At 43.4% G+C, this 24,305-nt stretch overlaps 2 protein-coding genes across 2 annotated transcripts; both read right to left on the reverse strand.

Annotated features, from left to right (window-relative positions):
- Positions 1-3,632: 3,632 nt before the first annotated feature.
- On the reverse strand, positions 3,633-5,555 carry il10 (interleukin 10). Its single transcript, XM_053867856.1, has 5 exons — positions 5,391-5,555; positions 5,252-5,311; positions 5,025-5,189; positions 3,836-3,898; positions 3,633-3,776 (listed from the first exon to the last, which is right to left on the reverse strand). Exons 1-5 carry the CDS (start codon positions 5,553-5,555, stop codon positions 3,672-3,674), a joined length of 558 nt encoding a protein of 185 aa, XP_053723831.1. The 3' UTR covers positions 3,633-3,671.
- Positions 5,556-17,411: 11,856 nt separating this feature from the next.
- On the reverse strand, positions 17,412-19,785 carry LOC128760442 (interleukin-20-like). The gene is made up of 7 exons (XM_053867857.1): positions 19,777-19,785; positions 19,570-19,666; positions 19,025-19,197; positions 18,433-18,495; positions 18,212-18,364; positions 18,080-18,142; positions 17,412-17,483 (listed from the first exon to the last, which is right to left on the reverse strand). Exons 1-7 carry the CDS (start codon positions 19,783-19,785, stop codon positions 17,412-17,414), a joined length of 630 nt encoding a protein of 209 aa, XP_053723832.1.
- Positions 19,786-24,305: the final 4,520 nt, after the last annotated feature.

Genomic DNA, 24,305 nt, shown 5'->3' on the forward strand with positions numbered 1-24,305 from the left:
ACATCCACTTCTTCCATTGCTAGTATATGTAAAGCACCTTCCTCAGTAGTCGGCGCTAAAGTACATGTCGGAGTGGTCACCATGTGTCTCCAAATCCGCAAGGAAGCAGCATGACACGATGAAGATCCCTCCCTCTGCTGTCGCCATCAAGCCTGAGTACATGAACAGGGACATGTGGTTGCTTGACAACTTCTCACTTCTCAACAGACTTCATCACTGTCTCCTCATGCTCTTCCACAGAAGTTGAGCAACCCTCCATCACTTTTCCCATTGTCCCTTGAAACGTTGCAGGAGAGTTTGTTAAACCTTGAGACATTCCCCTTCAAACAGTTGTGTTGGTTGATCTGCTGCTCCTGCTTCCAGCTGGTAATATCCACTCTTGAGGTCAAGATTGGTGAACCATTTTCAGTCCTTCTGTGGGCGAAGTTCTCCTCCATTCGGGACAATGGGTACACGCCTTGATCGTTCAGCCTTCAACCACCATTCTCCATCACCATTCCTCTCTCTATCTAAGGCTGTTGGCTACTTGACTCCTCCATAATGCCTGCAGCCAGGGGTCTTGGAGATGCCTTTTCAGGTCACTGAATAGGTGAGAGACACGTCTGGTGTGCTATTTAAATGGAACGTGAGGCTCCAGTTCAGTACTATGAGTGATCCCATTGACATCTCCATCATCCAGGTCGTGTCTAGCAAACGCATGGGACAACTGTCTGGCCACTCCAGCTGGAATCGGCTCTTTTAAATCTGTACTGATGGACTTGAGCAGACCTTTTATTATACAGTGGTACCTCGATTCTCCACCACAATCCGTTCCAGACGGCCATTCGAGAAGTTTTTGAAATCTGAATGGATTTTTCCCATCACAATGAATGGAAAAAGAAACAATGCGTTCCAAGCCTTAAGATAGTCTTTTGTAGGAGTGAATGAAGAGTGTCTGCTGCAGGTGCGCTGTTCGTCTATGTGTGTGGCCGCTGCATGTGGGAGGGGTTGCCGAGTGAGTGACGTCTCTCCAGAAGTGAAGAGGTGCCCGGTGCGTGTCCAGCTCTGAATGTGCGCTTCTGTGCAGTTTGGCTGTGACAAAGTCATAAACCAAGTAACGCTCTGTCCCAGACTCGCCTCATCCCTGTCCCAGCTCCAGCCCACAACAGGACATCAAACCCTGGAGTGCACGCTCCAGCACCTCCCCTGTGACACTCTACCACGGTCCAGTGCAGAGACAGGAAAGGTTTTACACCTCAATATGAAGAAAAAACAGTCAGTAAATGTAGCTAACGGGACACGTCTGCATACAGAGGCTGCGTTATACACAATAACAAAGCGCGTCGTGGGTCAGCTGATCGGTCCGCGCACGTTATGTTTTTTTCGTCATTTTTCGAGGGCGTTCAAGTTCTGGATTTTTGTTGAAAATACGAAGCAAAAAAATCTCAAAATTTTTGTTCGAACTCCGATTTGTTCGAAGTCCTGGACGTTCAAAAACCAAGGTTCCACTGTATTTATATATTTTTTTCATCTGGCGAGATTGGGCTTCAACTGTGGATGACAGAAAAACAAAAACGAAACATTGCGTTCAGGCACTGTGGGGAAAACGAACGCTTCATTAGTAAAACGTTCACTGTAATTTGCATATCGTTATTAGTGTCAAATGACTCCTAACGTTTGTGTACTTCTCGAAATATATAATATATATAACGATGCACCACACCAAATGGCAATTTACTTGCTACGATGCAATGAAGATAAAATCAAACAGCAAAAATAACAGCTGGGTTACACTTGCATCACTGGAGGTGGATGGTGCAGCCGGGTGGCAGCTCAACGGATCTGCATCCAGAACATCTTGGGATGTCTTGAAGCGGACAGAAAAGAGGAAGCCTGGAAGTTCCTGAGGCGGTGATCGGCTTAGGTATGAATGTACTGTGTCAAAATGTCACTGCTGATGACTCCGGGGCCGCTTTGTTCACAGAAATACGCAACAGCACGACAAGAAACTAGTCTCCACTTAAGGAAGCTATTTTTGCTAGGTGAAACAGAAACTGTGAAAGCGTTTGTTTACTGCTGCGGTGTTTATAGGAAGTGTGTTTCTGTCACAACAAAAACACAAGTTGTGATTCTTGAGAGCTGAGGGGGGGGACGATTTGTGTCCTCCCACCATCACAGGCCACAGTGCGGAGAGTGACTAAGGGTCGGTGGAGCAGGGGAAGAGGCCTCTTCCAATGCTGTCCTAAACACCCTCCACGCCACGTCCTTCACAGCAGCGCAGTGTGGCATTAACATCTGACTGGCCCCCACTGCCACCTGGACAGAAGGCGAAGCACTTCCGTTGACTATAACCTGCTCGGGTTGACCTGATTCAAACCTCAGCTGCGTGATGACCCACATAACAGAGCTCTCCCACCAACACCTTTTGTTGTGTGAATGTGTGTGCAGCACCAATTCTTGTAAACCCACCTCCTTGTGGGGAATTTTTTTGCTATAAGGGGCTATTTGTGGGGACCTTTTCCAAGGGTTAAGCCACAGGAGGAGGATTAAAAACTTCAAAATAACCGGGAAATTATCATTCAATTTAGGTTTAAGTCCTGGTTAAGGTTAGCCATGTGTTTTGGTTAAGCGTGAGAGGCTGGGGAGAAGAAATGTCCCCACAAAACGTAAAAAAAACATAACGTGCTTGTGCGTGCGTGCACATATGCTTTGTAAAAAAAATGAAACATGGTGAGACGCCGATCCTGCCGACTGTTTCACCTAGTGGTTTGACACATCCCGTCCGGAGGTTTCATTTTTACAATGGTGACTGTCATTTGACTATCTTTCACCTCCTGCACCAGTTATGCAACATCTTCACGTCTTTCACGTGATGCTTGATCCGAAAACAGTGCACACTTCAGAGCAGTCCATCTCCACCTCATGATTATGCGCTAGCACTGCCAACAAACATTGTGAACTGTGAACACATGAGCAGACAAACCAGCCTTAAAAACAACCAAGAAAACGGACCCATGAACTAGAAGTGGTCGAGGTATGTTGTGAATAATGTTGATGACAGTTGTTGCCTTCCAACTTGTCTCTCTTCCTTCAGTTGCTGCAGGTGCAGTGCAGCTGTGGCATTACAAATTATATTTATCAGATATCATTTATATTGCACTTCTGAATTTGCACTACCTTTCACAGATGTTTTTATGTCCCGCTGTTCCCACCCCATTTGAATCACAGCTTAAAAGAATGTTTCATGGAGGTGTTTCACACTGAGTCATGATCATAATCATATCCAGAGGTTGACATGACTTTTTTTCACCTTGTTTTGATCAGCTGCAAAAACACCCCATTTGACTACAAAATTCATGTGAAGAGTGACGGGTCGCTGACATTTTATTTTGACTTTCTCATGTGTCACCATCATTAATGTGGAGGAAGCATGACAGCAAGCACTTGTAGGTGTGAAGGTGCTCGCGAGCGGCGCCGACTTTACTGTAAGCGATGCTAAGTCATGTATTCAGGTCACACTCGTGGCTCGAGTCGTTTCCCCACACTTGTGACGTCGGCAGTTAAAGTCAGAATCTCTAATGCTGGTATAAAAGTGCTTTAATAAATTAAAAAAAATGTGAATAAATACATGAAAACAGGAGTCAATATGATTCCATCACAACAATCGTGTCCAGGACAGACACACAAAACACTCAGGCTGAAGCACTTCCCCTCCGTTTGGAGGCCAGGTACGACTCCATGTAGCTGAAGAACACGTCCAGCTCCCCCATGGCCTTGTAGAGCCCCTTAGTCTCCATCTGTGGGCGCACTTCACTTTAGCTCATGGACGAATGAGTCACCTCCGAGGGTCACCCACCTGTGTGTAGCTGGAGTTCAGGTTGTTGATGTCAAACTGCTTCTTGCACGAAAAGTAGTTTCTCTGTTGGCAGGGTTGAGACATTAGATTTCACAGAACGAAGGCACCACACTCATTCACTCCGGCAAACGGGGAGCACAGCAGCGAGACTTGAGGTTTAGTACCACCTGCTCTTTGCTGATTGGTCAGGGGTTGAGTATCAATCACACGTGTCGGTGTGTCTCACTCGTTTTTCACCTGCATGACTTATTATATAATACAAGGAACATGTGATTTAAATTTAGTTGAGATCATGGAAACGTGAAACCCAGAACGAACTTAAAATTTCTGTGCTTCCAGAGGTCGGTCTTTTACAATTGCATTGAAAATAAGGTGAAGCTGGTCAGTGCGCATGAAAAAAAGACATTTATTTAAAAAAAAAAAAATTTTTGTGTTCCTTCTCATGGAAGTTGTGCTTACAGCAAACAAATTACAAATTAGTGAAATTAGTGATCTTTTATATATATATATATATATATATTATTTCTTGTCTTCTGAAAATATTCATATAGAATATATATGAATATATTGCATTCATATATATATATATAATCTATACATATGTTTTATACAAAAATATATATATATATATAAAACTAAAAAATTACATTTTGTACAGCCCACTTTTCATGAACTGTTTTATTTAACAGCTAGTGCTTTGACGAAGAAAAATAATTTAAAATATATTTTGACCAACGAAACATCAAATTGATTACATGAGCGTTTGCTCATGAAAACCCGATGAATATGTGTATATATATATATATATATATACATTTTTTTTTTTTTGGTCAAGAGTTTACATTTCTAAAAATAGTCTAAAATCTAAAAAAAAATAATAAATAATAAAATAATAATAAACTGCGACTTGTTACGCAACATTCGTTCATCGACTTGCTTTCTACTGTTTGTACAGAACAGACTGAGATGTTTTGGGCATCATTAGTAAATTATCATTATCGTTAAAAATACCAATAATTCTAATCATATTTTCTTACCCATCTTCACCCACACACGCACTTCTTATGCAACATTACACACTGATCGCTTCCCCCTTTTTAGCGCCTCTGTCGTGTTACTATATTGTTGCGTAAAACCTGAGTGTAACGGTGCGTAATGAGAGCGCACCACTCCGTGCGTCAACACTTACGCATTTGACGACATCGATCTTGAGCTCGTCGAAGATGAGCTGGATGGACTCCACGTGAGGTTTGAGGTCCCGGGTGTCCTCGGTGACCCCGGAGATGGCCGTCGGGAGGACCGTGTCCAGGTAGAAGTCCAGGATGCTCTTCATGGTGTGGCAGGCGAAGCTGCTCTGGAGAGTGGAGCGACAGGTGTCAGTGCGCCCTTGGTTTCACGCGGAGGCTGCGCACTTACTTGGAACGAGTCCTCCACCGTCTGGTCCAGCAGGGCCGAGTCCAGGTCGTCATTCGCCTCCTGTGGAGAGAAAGGAAAACCTGTGAGCCGATGCTCTCGCGAGTCTCCAGGCTGCAGCGTGGTGCGTTCAAGGACTCACATAGTAATCTCGGATCTGGGAGTAGTTCTCGCGCAGCCGCCGGAGCTTGACGGGGAATCCTTCCACAAATCTGCAACACTGGTTGTTGCACATCGGACTGCTCAACACGGACGCGCTGATGAGGAGGATGCAGAGGAGGAGGAGGAAGGGGCTGGCGGTAGTCATCTTGGTTGCTGCTGGCTGAAATTAGAGCTGCGTAAACTCGTATTTGCGCCCAGTTTTTGCTTTGTTTTTATAGTTTTTTTGAGGAGATACCTGAGTAGGCGGAGCTAACCGGAAATGGTTAAGAATGTTGTAGAATGGAATTTTCTCAGAATTGGTCGCGTAGCTCATGGGATTCTCCCCGTCAGAAAAAAAGGAAATGGCTCAGCAAATATAATAACATATAGCAATATTGTAGTAGACGTGTGTCAAATATTGGAATAAAAAATACACATTTGATTATATGATAATAAAACAATTATGTCATATTATTAATTGTATTAAACATTGAAATAGTTTTGAGCAATATATCTAAAAATGATTTAATATAAAAACGTACAATTGTTTTAGATTTTATTGATTCCATTTTATACAAATAAAAATACATTTTTCTACAAACATGATCAATGTGTTATAATGCAATTACAACAATCGTAAATACTGACATCACACAATGAATGCATGACAAAGTTCTAAAGAAGAATCTGAAAATATATGAGATAAATATTGAATAGAATCTAGAAAAATATTTATTGTCCAGTGAAAATGAAAAATGAAACAGGATTTTTTTTTGGTAGTGTTCTCTACCTATAATATAAAACAAGTAAATAAATGAAAAAAGCACTGATATGTCACAGTTTAAATTTGAAAAAACAAAAACAAAAGCATCTTGAAAAATGGGATACAATTGGAGAGGCTTTTTTAAAGGCCGAATATATTATTCATATATGATGATGGACATAGATATAAATAAAAATAAATACATTTGTATTTATTTATTGTATTTATTTTTCCTTTTAAAGAAAATATTTCAAACCCAGGAATGGTTTTGTAATTCATAAATATCAATATAATTTGCTGAAATATATATGAAATGCTCCAACTATTCCAAAATGCATTCTAAGAATGAAATCATGAATTCCTGTACCACTAATGGGCTCTGTAGTGTGACAGCTGGAGTATACACACACGTTTCTGCAGTCAGAGGAAGAAATCTGGAGCAGAGCCAGACACAGACGGCGCCTCAACGATGACTGACACTGGAAGTGGCTTCAGCGCTAGAAAGAAGAAGCCGGCCTTGGCGTCGCATCTTCAGTGTTTTCCACCATGTACTTTTTCACACGTGTGGAATGTCCGTTTGTCCGCCTGCCCCACTGATTAAGGCGCATATTGCGCCCCAGCTTGTTGAGCAAGACTGGCATTTCAATGTGACAGTCACAGTTGAATTGTCCCGTATCATCTCGATTGATCCGCTTCAGAGTCAAGGGACATCCCATCGCTGCAGCTGACCTTCAATGAGTGACTCAAAGTCAACAACATGCGTGTTGGCACTCGCCGGGATTTTGGCCCTTGTGAAAGAGGACAGGTGTCATTTTGATAGAGGAAGGTGTTCAACCTCAGTACCAAGGCTGTTTTCCTCGGGGAACTGGTGAAATGATCTCAGTTTCAGAACCAATGTAAGTGTGTCTTTGGTGCAAAAACCATCGGAGAACCAAACTGTCCCCGCTGGTGGACAGTAAGTGGTAGCTTCACTCCACAGCATCCTCACACAGATGAAGAGGTTCTGTTTTTGTCAGTGACAAGGCTTTTTTGTGAGAGACAGATGAAAGTTATTTGGACCAGATGGAGCTAAGCGCTGAAGTGATACAGTACATGTCCTGGCATATGTTACCAAGCCAGGCAAAGATGATGACTGCACTCTCATGAAAGCTGCCTTGTGTTTGAAACTTCCACTTTCGTTGGAGAGACACTTGACCGAGAGTCTCAGTGCTTCCATCCAAGTTGCTCGGAAGAGCTTTAAATATCTGTAGTTGGAAATAATCTTATACGACAGACTTTAATTTCATCAAACTCTGATATTGTGGGGCTGATTTTAGACAGCGGAGGTTAGAAATGTCAGTAGTTAAGGTGGAAAGTGAAAGTGCAGTGTGAAGCTTCATAACCACCAAGCTCTACTGGCGGTGGACAGTGTTTAGAGGCTGGCATTACCAGCATCTCTGTCAGAAACTCTGCTGAGGGTAGTTAGTTCTCGTCCTGAGAGCGGCCAGGTGAAGGTCACCTGAGCAGGTTGATGATTATATCGAGGTCACAGGGACTCACTAGTGGACTCAAGTCTGAGACCAGGCTCTTCCCATATCCCGAGCAGGCTGTTTCACTTTTGTTTTGAAGGAACAAAGGCAACACGAGACTGAGATCCAGTGGGCCTGGTCATGTGGTGGGGAACGACCCGGAGGAACAGGCCCGCTTCATGTCAGAACGGAGTGACCGTTGCTGCATGAGTGGTGAGTGATGACTTCAGAATGTAACTGAAATAATTCTAGATTTTCTCAGTACGATGGAGTGTCATTGTCCTTGTGACTGCTGAGTCACAGAAGAATGAGCCAACACGTTCAACACGTCCATGACCAGAGAAGACACTTCTATTGGAGTGTTTACCTGTCTTGCTTATCTGAACACATAAATCTGCTGACACTCTCCTCCTCCCGCTCGTAGTAATAGCAGTATTTCAGTCCCACATCAAACATACAACAACTCTTTCATCTCCTCTTGATTTGAGGAATCAAAACGCAGCAGACAGAAGAAGAGTTCAATTCATTTCGGTTTTCTTTTCCCGGAGAGATCCACATGTTTCTTAACAAAGTCCATGCTCAGTCTTGAAAATAAACTTAAGTGAAGATTTTTTAAATGAAGAATTATACTACATTTCTTTGTCCATTATTTGTTGACTGTCTCACGATGAGATCACACACCTTTTTCTAAATATGTACCACAACAAAGTGTCACCTGAACAGCCAGGGTATCAGCCACGTTGTCCCCTGCCTCTCTCCGCAAGTAACTATGTTAAGTTCCTCCCCTTGCGAGGCAACGATTCTTGATTCTCGAAGGTGTTGTTGCATGACAGGAGGATGTTTGTTTGCTGGGTGGTGCTTTAGTGCCCTCTACAGAAAGGGTGACACGGACCACAAGGAGATTTTTTTTTATTTATTTATTGCGTGTTTGAAAGACTTGACTGTGTGGAGGTGCGCTGTAAAGGATGTGCTTCCTGAGGACGCTCTCGATTTTCTCATTCAAGAACGACCCTCCAGTGTCCTCACAGCAGTTGATGCGTCCAGCCCATCCGCATGTGTCCCGGAACTATCAACATATGAATGACCTACTTCCTCCTTCCCCAGAAACGTCTGCTTATCTTATCGTGAAAGTGCAAGATGGTTTATTTATTTATTTTTTTTACCTCCATTTGCATGGCAAACTCAACAGTCGGACGGAGCCACCTTTCGGGAAAGCCCTGAGTGTGTGTGTATAGCTGCACGATCCGTGTTGCACGCGCTTTGGAGTTCTGCTTGTTCAGCTGTTTCCTTCTTCCCCTCCACGTCTTGGGAGCGTTCTTTGTGTTCTCATAAGTCCACTCTTACACTAATGAGTGACATTTACATGTGGAGTGTGACTCATGCCCGTCTTCCCCTCAAATATACCAGAATTGACCAAAGAAACCGGTCAGGTCCTTCGATCTGCTCGTGTGGGGTTTCTAGAAGTTGTTTTTTCAGGGTAACGACTCAAAAAGAGATCCACCACTGAGCTATGAATAAACCTGAACCAAAACAAGCAAATCACTTCTTCTTTCAGGTTTTATTATAGGAATTCTATCTTTCCATCTGTCTGTCTGTCTATCCATCCATCTATCTGTGTTCTATCGATCTGTAATCTATCTGTCTGTCTGTCTGTCCATCTATCTACGTATCTATCTATCTATCTCAGAAGCACAGAGTTTGTGATTAATTGAGATTAATTAATCACAGTTTAATGGCATAAGAATATTTGCCACAAGAAGCCACAATTTTCAATTTGAATGAATTTGGTATATTAGTGAAACTAATGATGGACCCATATATACATTTAAACAACAAAATATGACAATGGCACAATAAATCACGATGGTGTCTATATTCAAGTTTTTATATCACCTTATTTAAACTAAAGCTCATTTAATGTCTTGAAAATATTTGTATAACAATTACAATTTTATAAGAATTTCAGGTACATTCAGAGTAGTGGAAAGCCAGGCCATTGTGTAGCGACAAACAGAGCAAACAGATGCTTTTGTTTACTTTTGTTCAGGGGTTCCTCCATGTTTGTTGCTGTTGTTATCATCCTAGCTGCCACGTGTCTTGAGCATCAGTGTGATCAGTGGACCAGGAACTCCTGCACGTACAAAGGTTCCCTGACGCGGGTCGGCTTCAGCTGGGCTCAAAATCTCCGCGTTCCTCCTATATATTACAGCCCAGAAGAATTCCATCTGCTTCTTACAGAGGAAGAAGACAACCTCTGTTGGATTTCAGGAAATCAGAGTGTCCGGAAGGGCCCCACAATGTGTGTGCATCAGAATTCCATTCCTAAGGAGGCTCTCACTCTGGTGAGGTGGATGAAATTCTCTTGAACTCAGTGGTGTGGATGAGTCATCAGTGCTTGAGTTGGCAGCAGGAAGACAATACAGTCAGATGTTATACATTCGTAAAGGCATGAAGCTTCGAGGAAATTCATCACAGACTGCTTTCAGTCTGACTAGCCTGCATGTGTGAAATATTGAATGGCTTCTGTGGAGGAGAGGAGAACGTGAGCCTCCGAGGGGAGCGGGACGGCACAGCAAACCTTTGCTTGGTAAATTACACAGTACACTGAGACGTGGTACAAAAGGAAATCATTGTCACTTGGTTTTGATCTCAGCCTGTAGCATGAGTTGCTGTAGCCTTTGGCTGTAAAAAGTGTATATATTCTCATAAACACTGACGAGAATTTAACTATTTACATAACTGACATTGAGGAGAGGACAATACAATTCAAAATATATATGTTGAATACAGATTTGAGCTAACAATGATGTAATATATTGAAAATCCATGCACAGAAATCACACATACTAAGAGTCACTCTCCTGTCCACTTCTCACTGCGGCTGGGAAAGCACCACTCCCTGACCAGGACTCGGTAAAACTAAAAACCGGCCTCTTTGAAACACAACACACGATCAAATTAAACAATTCTGGGTCACAGTTAGCGACTCGCGAATGCAGCATCACAGAGGTCACCAGTGTTCGTGCAGTCAGTAGGTTCAACTGCTGGTCAAGAGACTCTTTCAGCCTTGAGCAACACAATTCTTGAGTCATGGAAGTTGTGTTATTGTGTTAGATGTCAGATACACTCCTTAGCAAAGGTCTGCACTCACAGAACGCTGTGCTACTTCTTGATATTTTTGCTGTGCAAGCACATTTCCACATATAAAATAGGATATTTGCATCAGTAGGGAAGAGTTCAGGAGCAACTTCCCCAGAAACCTCATAATGTTGCATAACGGGGATAAAAGTGATAGTAAATACTGAACGTGTTGCAACCTGAAACTAAGCGGCCTGGTGTTTGCTGACATGAATTACCCCGACATAAATGTACAGACTTGCGTCACACACAGTGCGCGTTCGTGTTGATGCGACAGTGCGCCACATTTATGTTCACCAGTATGAGTGTTAACCACAACCATCAGATCTTATTTTCCCACCACCAGACTTCAACTTTCTGAATATCACACTTCTAACCATGATCAAAGATGGTGGTTTAGCTGCTAGAAGCTGAAATCTCACTAGAATGTCACATCTGGGAGGCAGTTTACAATAAACACACAAGCTGCTGTGAAAAAGCAGTTTTGTTTCAATTCATCCAATTTTGTCTGAGCTGCTGTGGGAGGTTTGACATTACCATGTGGAAGAGGCAGAGGCCTCCCGGGACACATCGCCTGTCCGACACAGGACACACAGGGACAGTGGGTGTTCAGCAATTTGTGTGTGTTTGAGGAACACCCAACCATGGGAGAGCGTTTGCCACACAGGAACCCACCTTCTTTCAGGACAGTGGGATCAAACCTGTGACCTTCTCGCAGCACTCACTCTAAACTTCCATTGAGAAACAGGAGCAAAAACACCACTTAATACAATTCAGATTACACACATGCTGCTGCTACCATCCCACTTCTGACACAATTTGTGGCAGAGATTAAATAAAAAAAAAAAAAAAACCTTTCAAACGAGAGACCCACAGTTCCGCAGTTAAATAAAGACTCACGAGGAGAAGTTTACAAAGTGAGAAAAAAACAAGAAACCAACAGAAAGAGAAAACAAAACCTACTCAACTTCAACTCTGGAAGGAGGATAGAAAGATACGGAAAAAACTAAACAAGAATACTCTAACGGTCAATAACTAAGGGAGCCGGACAAAACAAATGTACTCTGGAAAAACACTTGATGTCAACAAAACCTAAACTAACAAAGAAAGAATGGCCAGAAGGTTTGTGAGCGTCCATGAGCGCGTAGTCAGTCCATAGGATTGGGGGGAAGAGGAACCAGGTAGTCAGCCACAGACATACTGGAAAAGACAAAGAAATCAATCAGAAAAACTCACAAACAAAAAGTGCATGGCAGAAGTGTCCATGGTCCAAGGAAAAATCTTTCAGTAGTCCAGATGAATCACACAGGGTCATACTAGGGTTGCGCGAGAGACGAACTGACGCCGACTGTCTCCTGAACGGCGTTTAAATGTGCTGAAGGAAGATTGTGAGATTGGGTTCAGGTGTGTGTCTGTGGCAGGAAGGTGCAACCCCCAATCCTGGAAGAGAAAGAGAGAAAGGCGGGAGCAGACCAAACTATTCTGAACAGACGGAGGAGGGTCTGTGACACTACTATCCAAGCAGATCACAATCTTCTGTGTCAGCTGTTGTGGCATCAGCTTCATCTTTGCTCTCCTGCTAGTTGCTCTTCCTCCTGACACTTCTTGTCATCGTCTGCACTTGCAGTGACATTTGTCACTTTTAATGCCTCCGTGTCGCTTCTCATAGTCTCTCACAGCCATAGTGCAGTACAATAGCACTTAGCACTTTAGGCACCTCATTTTCTCTCCCCTCTGAGCTTGACGTGAGCATCAGCTTGCATCACCCTGACTGGCAAAGCCTACCTCCTACTTTCACTTACTCTTCAGCTTTTTTCTCCTCCTCTCATTGCTGCATCAAAGCAGATTAACATTTTGACCTCTGGTGACTTGGCACTGCACGCTGAGTGCTCGACAGCATCACCGTCTGTGTGATGCTAACGTGTTGTAGCAGCTCAGCTGTTGCCCTGATCGGTTGGAGAATTACGGGACTTGTGATCTCGGCATTGTTTAGGACTTTGAAAAAGTTTGTGGTTCACCAAGGAATGTTGGGGTTCTGTGTTCACAGATATTTAGGTTGGAGTTCAGGATCTTTGTCTTTCCATCCAGAAATAAGCTTGAGATGAAACGATGATCCACCTTCCTTCGGGGAAGTGTTTTCCATTTCATGAATTTCCCTAATAGTCAAATTGAACATGACGTCCCCCCCACAGTGCTCCAGGATTAGAGCTGTCCCGCTGAGAACATGTGAGGCTCCTAGCACCTACTTGGGCTGCTTCTTGTGGGTTGACTGGTACGATCAAGTATGATTTCAGTAGAAACACTCTGTGCTCCTACGTCTTTCACCTGGTTCTTCTTCGCCGTCCCATTCATTGCAAACAATGTTTCACTGTCATAAATAAATAAAAACTTATATTTGTACGTTCTAAAACTGGCAGAGGTACGCTACAACTGTTTTTGCTTTAATGGTAAAAGTCCAACAAAGTTTTTCCCAGAAAATTGTTCTTCATTTAACTATATTTTTTATTGTTGCTCTAAAATAAAACAATATTTTTTCTTGAATTAAAGTAATAAATCAATATTTTAACAGTGAAAAGAAGCAGTTGGTACAATAACAATACCAGTCAAAGTGGTATGTCGCTTTAAGAGCAAAGGGTCATCAGGTACGTTCAAAATTGTCAAAAATACGAGGGAAGTCATGGTTACATTCCAATAGCATAGATACTGCACTGCCTCCAGTCCTTCCATTCAGACATGATTTTCAATAGCGTATTCATAGTCTAGCGTCGTAGAATCACTCTCAACAATCAACCCCATTTTGGTCACAAGAAATTAACCTTACCTGTTCCCATGATGCTTTGCAGTCCAGTCAACCAATCACGGCAGTTAATATTTACAACATGGATTTGACAGGTAACAAGCTTCATGCTGCTAAGATACTGAGCCTTGTCACATCAGCTCAATGAAGTTTTCGCCCATGTGTCATCTCACACTTGATGGAATGATGATAGATGGACAGCAGGGTGAGAAAACAGGCAGAAGATTCTGGTTAGACTATCCCTGGCCACCCATGAGTCAGGGATCTGGGTCAGTAAACAAACAATAAAAGATGATGAAAGAGTTTGTTGAAGTTGCATGAACACCAGAACTGAAGTGATGAAATGTGTCCTTTCCTGCAGCTCTCCTGCCTTGTTTCCTATTTTGGACTGGAAAGTGATGTCATCAAAAAGCGACGGATCTTCCAGATTCATTCAAAACATTCCTCCTTTAGCGAATATTATTGCTTCAATAGTAAAAGTTACCTTTAAAACCATCATTTAAAGAGTGGTTTAGTCATGAAACCGACATAGAGATGTCATCAGATTGAGTCAGCACAGACACACTTGTCTAGCTACACTCAGTTTTTTGTGCCAGACTCCTGAGCAATGTGGCGTATTACGTATCTGATGTTTGGCATGTTGCCTGCTTCACTCTTTAATGATAAAAATGAAACACTTTTGTCCATAGTTGTGTACTGTCACTGACTGCAGTTACATGGCGGCCCACATAACCAAACTATTGCGTTTGTCCGACTTAGTTTGAACTTTTGAAATGCTTGGAAACTGGTTATTCGCAGCCGAGTAGCTCGACGATGAGTGACTGGGTGATGTGCGGCTCCAGGAATCTAATGATGTGTAATGACCTTGTTTACGACCGAGAAGTCAATGCCTGTCGTGAACACATAACAAACTTGATATCAGCTGTGTTTTGTAAGTCGCAACGATGATCTGCAGATCTGTAGGTTCATTTTCAACTTCCTTCACTCAGGTCTTTTTGATTGTTATAAGACCTCAATAAAGAATAACTTTATTTACATTGTTTTTGTCTGTAACAGAAAAGACAATTTGCCTGAACTGCCTGAAAAATAAATGAGTGGACGTGCAATTGCACTTTTGGTACGGCAAAAAAAGTATGTTCCCCAAGGCCTGTGGTGGGTGGGGTCCTGTTGTTAAATCAGTCTTCAGTTTGTTCAACAGTGACCTCTCTCCCTCCACATTCTCCAGGAAGATGCTCTGGTGATCTGTCATATATCCCAAGAAGGAAACTTTCCCTCCTTCCTTCCCACTTTCTTAGACAAAGGGTTCTATTCCAAGTCTGTCTGGTTCATCATAGAGGCTCTGATTCCAACCCTGATTCATCCGTATATTTAGAATGTGACTACCCACGTGGTCACACCGAAACGAATTGTCATCCAGTTGCGTGGCAGCTGCAGTGACTGAATGCTCACGTACGGCGGGTACCTTCCAACTGCAGTTTTGAGTCACATCAAACTGACAGCTCAAAGGCAGCTGGGGCCAGGTTCTTCTTCAAGGTTGTGCTGGTTTTCTGACGGTGCTGATGTCATCAATTATCAGACCTTCAAGACACACCTTCTTGCATCACCTTGACCTCTCTTTGACCTTTGGCCGTTCATATTTTTAGTCCTCCCGCTCTCAGAATGTCAAAACTCAGGGGTGAGGCCGGAGGTTAATGAGTTCCTGTACACAGTCTTTCCTAGAAACGCGGCTCTTCCCAGCTTCTTGTGAATTCTCCGGACTTCTAATAATAACTTGTAATACCATGTTATCATGTGTTCCACAGTAGTCCTGATGGAGGCGGAGACAGCCTTTCACGCCTCTCACCAGGGGGACAGGTGTTGTTAGTAGAGGCAGAAGATCCAAAACAAACAAAACAAAAAAAAAGCGACTCATGGCTTGAGACACAGTCAGTTTCCGATACAGTGCATAAAACAAAATTCATGATAAACTAATGAAAAAACCTCAAGGGCCAAATGACAAAAAAAAAAAAAACCCTTTGTGGAAAAAATAAAAACAAAAACACACTGATGAAAAGGCCGTGGTTACATTAACCCAGCGTCAACGCAACTGGTGTGTGCAGAAACAGAGAAAGTTACCAAGTATCCCAGTGCTGTGGCCACATACAAAGGCACAAGCACTAGCATGTCTGTGCACTAAAGTTAGCCATTTACCATGAATAATGCACCAAACTACACAGAGGGAGAGACACTTGCCACAGCGACAGACAAAATCGATGGTGCCAGTCGACAAGGCAAACACCGACAGTCTGGAAACAGAGAGGAGGGTAAGGAAAAGGGCCAAAATGGCTGCTGAAGCACAGTGACTGGTCACACTGATGCCAGTAAGGCGCACCAGTGCCAAAACACCCAGCCCACTGGCTCATGCTGCATCATGATGATATCACCGGACTTCAAATGAAGCTTTTCCTCCACATGAAACATTTCTATCCCGAGAGAATGAGCCTTGTGAGTGAGTACGGAAAACATGGCCCTTGTTGTTGACATCACTCTGTGATTCAGTCCAGTTCAACGATGAACAAATAATGTTCTGTTGCTGTCAAGTTAATTTTGTATTTTGTCATAAATGAATTCACTTTTATCAGACTGCGCTCTTGTGTTATTATACTGGTTTCTGTTGAGTTGTCCAATGCAGCAGCAACACGTTGCGTTCGGGTGGGGAAAGAACGAGAGACCTTTTAGTCCAAAATGTATCTTATTTATTAGCGAAACACACGCATCATTCTCACGGTGTGACCACAGCTTACCGGAACTGGTGACGACAAAACGGTTATTTTTAATGAATTATAGAGTCTGCAAACCTCATGTTTGGGGAGCTCCACTTCTACTCAACAATTAGGAGCTGTAAATGCTGAGGATCGGTGTCTTTCACACCTCAAAAAGTTTACAGTACTGATCGATCATGTGTCGCAGGCTTCGTGAAGTGCGACTGCCGCGTTATCTATTCGTCCCTTATCTTCCTCTTTCACACTCATGAGTGACTCAGCAAAAGTCTTATTCAATTCAGGACGAGCTCCAAAAGCAGGTTTTCATACGTCCTCATTGTGACCATGAAGTCTGAAAACAGAAACCAGCTCGTCACTGGGTCGTGCTGTTTGATAACAGTGACGTTTGTCAGAGATCATTGTGACATCAGGTGTGTCTCAACTGTGTTTATACTTGGCTTCAAAGGAGGAACTGCAGCAAACCGCCATTCATTATATTTAATATTGAACCTCGAGGAGCCGCTTTAATAATGTGTCAAAAAGGCACAATAATAATAATAATAAGAAAAAGTCGATAAAAGCACTATTTTTTATTAAGTCTTTCCAACACAGATAAATGCACATGTAGAACTAGTTGTTGAAGAGCAGTACTTCACTAACAGTAGTGGAAAACTTGTTACATGTTGAAGCGGAAACCAGCATATCATTTAACAATGGAACATTTGGACAGGAGCAGCTTCATGGTTTCACACCAGAAATCCAGGTAGCATGATGCCAGTGGAAGACTTCAGCTGCCCATGAAACAGCCTGTCATCAACCAGTGTAGCAACACCACCAGCTTCAAGCTTCCGGGTCGGGCCTCGACAGGATCCAGTGTCCAAAACCCAGCAAGAGTTCAGACATATCAAAGACCTGCCATGGGTTGACATTCCATCATATTTAAAATGTTAAATAGTGTTGTCATAAATAAATAAATAAATAAGTAAGGAGAAAAATCAATGCTATAAATTAAGCTTTAAACAAAGTTAAGTTATAAACAAAGTTAAACTAAAGTTTGGTCCGAGGTTCGAGTGGTTCATCCCTCCAGCCAGTCCAGAACAGTGTCCAGCTCCGCCACGCCCTTCTGAGCGGCCGGTTTGATCTGCAGCTGCCGGAGGAAACAGAAACATGTTTGTCAGCGCCGCTGTACTTCTGTCATACACGCAGACGTTTGGGACTGTACTCTGCAGTCCACCTCTAATGGAAGGCAAACACCACAAAGCAGGGACGGTCAGTGACCGTCCAAGTGGGGCCACTTTATATTCTGGACCATCAGAAAATATAGTATATAAGTAAAATATTGTGAGAAAAAAAGGAAACTGAAAAGGAAATGACATTTGTTTTGCTTAGAAAAGAAAGAAAAACCAACAAAAGTACATTCTTGACCGTTTTCAACATTTTTTTTCTCATATTTTTTTGAGGTCAAAGACACAAAATAACAGAGAATGTGTTCAACATTGGACAAAAAAACCCTTTTTTCCTCAACTACATAATGATTATTTTTTAAATAGTAAAAAGGTATTTTTTGCCGTCATTCAGACAATATTCAGATAGCAAAAACAAGTATTTAATATGCAAAATGATAAAGTACAATAAATAAAAACTAGTAGTTGAAACGCATTTGAACCTCGTGTGGTTTAATCAGACTCAACGAGGTGTTTCCTCTGGCTCCCTCTAGCGGACGGTGTGAGTGTCTGCTGGTACCTTGACGAACTGGGCCTGCAGGGCGTCCATGGTCCTCTGGGTCTCCTCCGCGCAGTGGCAGTGCTGAAACAACATGGAGCGGGGTTAAACACAGCTGGTGTTTGCTCGGTGACAGGAGGGAATGTGACCTACGCATCTGTTCATGTCCCTCCGGATGGTGACGAAGGCGTTGGCCAGAGCGCTGGAGCATCTCTGCTGGACGGACTCAGGGGCCACGTAGTTGCTGAAGACCCTCTCCACGTAGAAACGGAGCAGGAGCCGCAGGAAGCAGCACTTCTGTCCTTCCTGAAAAAGAGTCCGACATTTCAGGCCACATTCCCACCTCAGTGGCAGCTGAGATCCTGCAAACTCACCAGGATGTTCTCCATCCAGGATTTGTTCAGGAGCTTCACTCCGATCTCGTGATCTCCTTCTATCTGTAATCAGACATCAGAGGGATGATGCACTGACCAAGATGTGGACGGATGTGACATCAGAAATGCATGACCAGAGTAGTGTGGTTGCAGCTCAGTTACAAGCTTCAGAGACTTTCTGTGACCCAAACTGGGAGTAGCACGACTCTAACTAGTGACCTCATCTCCAGCTTTCATGGTCCAACATTGTCTCTCCTCTCCATGTTTCCAGACCATCTGTCCTCCCTAACTTTGTCTCCAAACATCTCCACATGTCCTTCTGAGAGACTCATTTGTGATCTTCTTCTTTCTCCCAGTGACAGCAGGAGATTATCCTTATCTTCATCTGTGACTCTCCTGATTCCTGAGTCTCTAAACATCATGGTAGTGACATCTAGTGTCCTGTGAAGCTCTGACATCACAGTCATCTCCACTCTGCTCCACTCTCTTTACCCAGCTGTTTTCATTCCTCCACCTTTTCAAACCACAGAAAGTTGAGCTGTTTGTGTGGATGGATGCAGAGAACAGAGCAGAAGCAGCTGCCGTCACTCACCGCACTGGATCGCAGATCAGAGTAATGTTTGCGCAGCTCGTGTGTGTGAACGGTGACGGTGCAGGTGCCCAAGCTGAGGCTCAGAGTCTCCACGAGTCCACTCAGCAGCAGCAGAGCGAGACAGCAGCTCAGCAGCATCTTCAGCATCGTCACGGTTTCTCTCTGGTGCAACGCTGGAGACACAAATGAACCTTGGAATTATTACCACAAAGAAAAATAGTGTGTCAACATGTGTACACGATATGGATTTGATAGTCAAGACTGTCCAGATAACAGTCAAAAATATATACTTAAATCATTTTCAAATAAAGAAAATGATGAGAGAAGACATAAAAGCATTCATGTTAGTATTGAAACGTGATACACATTTATTATATATTATATTTTCTCATTTTCTAATCAAATGCATAAATAAATAAATATAATATAAATAAATTAGGATTTAAGAATTGTGTAGAATTATACTTTGCATAGCAGATCATGAATAATTAAACAAGTGAATGATACGATCAAAGATAAATGATAACCTCCGTGTTGTGACTTACCAGTGAGGAAGAGCAGCGTGAGGAAGGCAGTGCTCCATGTCTGTGAGCTGCCTCCTCTTATAGTGGGTGCTGGGGATTTCTGCAGGTGCAGGCCTACCTGCACAGGTGAAGGGACTTACAGGAGCAGGAAGTGAGTGGAGAGCAGAGGAACTGCCCGGCGAGGTGACGTCAAAAAAAAAAAAACGTTTCCTCCTCCTTGATGCGCACTGAGGTCATTGTCGCAGAAATTCCTTGGCAGACTTTGACTGCGGTGCAATTACGACATGAGTCATTCCTAAAATATGTCGTCAGTAATGAGAAGCTGGCTGAGACGAATGAACGTAAACTATACTTTCACTCGCGCAAACATAGAAGTGGACCATTTTTACCGCATGTATTTGTCATTGTCATAGCAAAAATTGAGAAGGATCGACGTGAGGAAAGCTTCTGGTCCTGACGACATCCCGGGAAGGGTCCTGAAAGACTGCGCTGGGGAGCTCACGGATGTCCTCACGGACATCTTCAACACCTCGCTGAGCCAAGCTGTTGTTCCAACATGCCTAAAAGCAGCATCCATCATTCCAGTCCCAAAGAAGACGTCTCCCACTACCGCCCAGTAGCACTCACTCCCATCATTATGAAGTGCTTCGAGCGGCTGGTCATGCATCACATCAAGACCTCTCTCCCTCCTGCTCTAGATCCATACCAGTTCGCATACCGGTCCAACTGCTCGACTGACGATGCCATCTCCACTGCTCTCCACTCTGTCCTCACCCACCTGGAGACGAGAGACTCTTGCGCCCGAATGCTGTTCCTGGACTTCAGCTCAGCATTCAACACCATCATCCCGCAGCAACTCATCCTCAAGCTGGTCCAATTGGGACTTGACCCCCCCCTCTGCAACTGGCTACTGGACTTCCTCACAGGCAGACCACAGGTGGTTCGAGTTGGCAGGAATACCTCCGGGTCCATCACGATGAACACCGGAGCTCCTCAGGGATGTGTTCTAAGTCCTCTCCTATTCACTCTGCTAACGTATGATTGTGCACCTGTGTCTAACTCAAACCTCTTCATTAAGTTTGCAGATGACACAACCGTGGTGGGCCTCATCAGGAACAACGACGAGTCCAACTACCGGAGTGAGGCAGACTGAGAGACAGCTTCGTCCACCAGGCTGTCATGATGCTGAACTCCCTTCCTGCTCTGCCCCCGGGTCTGCACCAGGCACTTTTGGCTTCATCCATTGCACGTCTGCTGTCCTGGGTGGGGGACCCCTCCTCTGACGCTCACCCTGAGGTTTCTCTGTTTTCCTCCCGATAGGGTTTTTTTCAGAGTTTTTCCTCCGCCGATGCGAGGGCTTAGGGCAGAAGATGTTGCCATGCTGCCATGAGCTAGGTGCTCCCCAGGTGGTTGATGGACTGATGTGACGATGACTTTGTTGCATGTATCCTGCTGTGTATTTGTCTGTGATCTTTATGTTGTCTGTATTGTATGACGTGTCCAGGTCTGAGAGAACAGATATTTCATCCATGCCATATGTCTTGTACTGTAGCATATTTGACAATAAAGTTACCTACCTAAATACCGTTGACTCGGTCTGTCCTTGGTCCTCCTCCTCCTCTCAGTCGGCGCACTCTGGAGGTGTAGGCGGAGGGGTGCAGGCCGGGGGCCTCTTAAAACCAGAGCAAAACTGCTGTAGAAATAGTACCTTTTCATTATTCTTTGAAATGCGAATATGATGCAGTCTTCTTTGTTTTTTTTTAAATTTGATTCTTTGAATGAATGATGCTCAATTCAGCAGCATATCTTGGCCCTCAATATAAAAATCTATTTAAATGTCTATGGCGTAATTACACTTTCTTCTTCATTATTACTTAAGTTATCTTCAATTTAATATATTTTTATCTAGTATTATTCCAAATTCCATTTTATGTGATTCCTTTCCTTGTTCATCTGATGCGTGGCTTGACGGCCCCCACTCTATATGATGTGGCCCCTCACAAAATTGAAGTGGAAGAGCTGGATCCAGATCCAGATCCAACCAGGGGATTGTGTTATGTTGGTCCCTCAGGAAAACCACGGATTCATTTAAGCGTTAAAAGCCAACATTTTCTATCAGAGGAAGAGTCTGGCTGAGGAGATTTGACTCCTTTTAAAGAAACATGGATTCGTCAGTGGGAATTCTACATTTATTCTTTCTTTCATACTGCATTTAATTCTGCTTTCTTTGTTAAATATAACACTTTTATGCTGTGTTTTTCCCTGTTGCTTTCTTGTTTCTTAGTCATTTCCATGTCTCTGTAAAGGACTTTGTGACTGCTGTCGGTCTGAATGGAGCTAGATAAAGAAAGATTTATTCTTGCTGCTGTTCAAATTCAGCCTGCAGGGACACGTCTTGATCAAAATCCACCCGCTGGACTGGCTCTTCTGCCCGGTCGTCTATTCTTGCTTTCTGTAAATTCACACTGTGAGAACAAAAAGTGGGAAGATCCAAAGGAAAGCAGGTAATTAGCTGTAATAAGAACGTTTCATTTCCTGGAAGCTTCACAGTCGGCTGACGCTTGGCGTCACTTCCTCCAGTCGTTCTGGTCTTCCATCATTAATATTAGGTACTGTACGCTGCTTCTATGTTATCTATTTATACTCCCATTGGAGCTCAGACAAAAATTCCATTCAAAATTCATAAACCTATTGACCTCCGGCAATGAAATTACGTTCTTTATGAATGAGTTGAAGAAAAAAAAAAAATCTTGTATCATGGCAATGAATGTATGAGCTTTTTCAGTGGTGGTTATTTAGGAAACATTGGAGATAAAGGCACATTATTTCAGTGTATTTAGAAATTCTTCTTTATTTTGATGGACAAAAGATACTGCCGGGATAAACATTCAGGTTTCTTTTTCAATCTATTCTGGTGAAACATTTCATTGTGACTGTCTGCACTTATGGGGGAAGGAAAACTCAAAACACCAAAGTTCTATTTAGAAGTCAAACAGTAACAACAAACAAGAAAAAATGTACAATGTCAATAGTTCTGCTGTGACCTCATGTGGGCCGCATGACTAACGTCAAACTAAAATCCTGTGATCTGGTGAAATATCCAGGGTTACTAAGGTCTGAAATGGACTGAGTACACTCTGACGTCCAAGCCTGTTCATTTTAATGTGAAATTTTGAATTAGAAATGCATCGCAAATACAGCAGCTGACAATGAAGCATATTTCCAGATAAAAGATTTTTTTGACAGACTCAGACTGCAGAAAGTTTATTACATGCTTCATGGCTGATCAAGAACTTTCATTCTCTGGGGTCAGTAGCTGCTGCCTACAGTATGATTCGCTATTCTAGCAGACCTCACCTGGGAGGCATCCGGACGAACTGCCCGATCCACCTCAACTGGCTCAGCTCTCTGAGGGGAAGCCAGGACCCCCTGCGGAGAAAAACCCTCTCCTGCAGCTTGAATTCTTTAAGCCACGAAGCCAGTGAGGGTCGGAACTCGGAGCGACAGGTCGATCCAGAGTGTTGCCTTCAGGCTTCACAGTGATGCAGCTCCCTCACTGCAGAAGACGACCGACCTGCTGCCACGGAACCTTTAGAAATCACCTCAGCAGACGGGAGGCTGACAGTTGATGAAAGAGGAAGTTTATTAACCAATATTACACCGTCTTTATACACTGGAATAGAATACTTAACAGTAACTTTACATACGGAGTGGTCCAGCACGTTTCAGGACAACTTCAAACGGGTTTGTGTGCCATGAACTTGACCGTGTTGATGTGTCTGTGCTGGAAATGAAGGCATTTCCCTCCTTCTTCTCTCAATAGGTCATAAGATAAAGGTGAAAAAATAACCCAATGTCTGTGTGCCTTACTGACGTTCTGAATGTGGGGAGAGAGAGTGACAGCTTCAACTGGGCTGGGAGGAAGTGTGTGAGTGAGCGTTTGCGCCTCCGGGCCTGATTTCTCCTAAATGACAATAGAGTGGAGCTGTCTGAAGCACATGATGACATCCACAGGGATGGGCGGGCTGATGTGGTTTCCGTCCAGGCGCAGGTACCTGAGACACAAAGGCAAGTGTCAGATCGTGGAAGCTTTACTGGGTTTCCTGCAAAGGTGTGACGCGGCACAGAGGTAATTACCTCAGCTTGGGAACCAGACTGTAGTCGCTGACGTCAGCCAGCAGGTTGTAAGGGCAGAGCAGCGTGCCGTTGATGCCTGCGAGGACCCAGCACAGCACAGCACTGGTGAAGAAGAAGTCCACCACCTGACACTCAGGGTAGAGCACCTGCTTCTCCAGTGAAACCAGTGTCGTGTAGAGATGGGCAGAATCAAGCTCTGACTTACACCAGTAGTCTTCCTGGTGGAGACCTTTCACTTCTCCTTAAGGGAGAAAATACTGTACTGAATGAAGCTACAGCAGCTACTGATGTTTCTAGTCATCTTTGTTGGATGATCTTTCAACTTTTGAACTCAGGAAAGGACTGGAGTGGAGGTTGTTTCCGAGTGGCTTGTGGGGTGAAGGTTTTGAAAAGCAGCCCAATACTCATTCATTGTGATGTGCCATTGATGGATTTAGTAATAAAAGAAGAAGTGTCAAACATTTGCAGTCCACCCTTGACTGAGGAAACAGTACGTTACAGCAGCACAGTATTCATTTACAGGACAAGATGATGATCAGTATTTTCCCTGTCTGGAAGGGCTGGATTCTGGATTCACTACAATATTTAACTGTTACACATTATAAATAAAATAACTACTG

This window comes from Synchiropus splendidus, chromosome 6 (assembly GCF_027744825.2).
Source record: "Synchiropus splendidus isolate RoL2022-P1 chromosome 6, RoL_Sspl_1.0, whole genome shotgun sequence".
Taxonomy (NCBI): Eukaryota; Metazoa; Chordata; class Actinopteri; order Syngnathiformes; family Callionymidae; genus Synchiropus; species Synchiropus splendidus.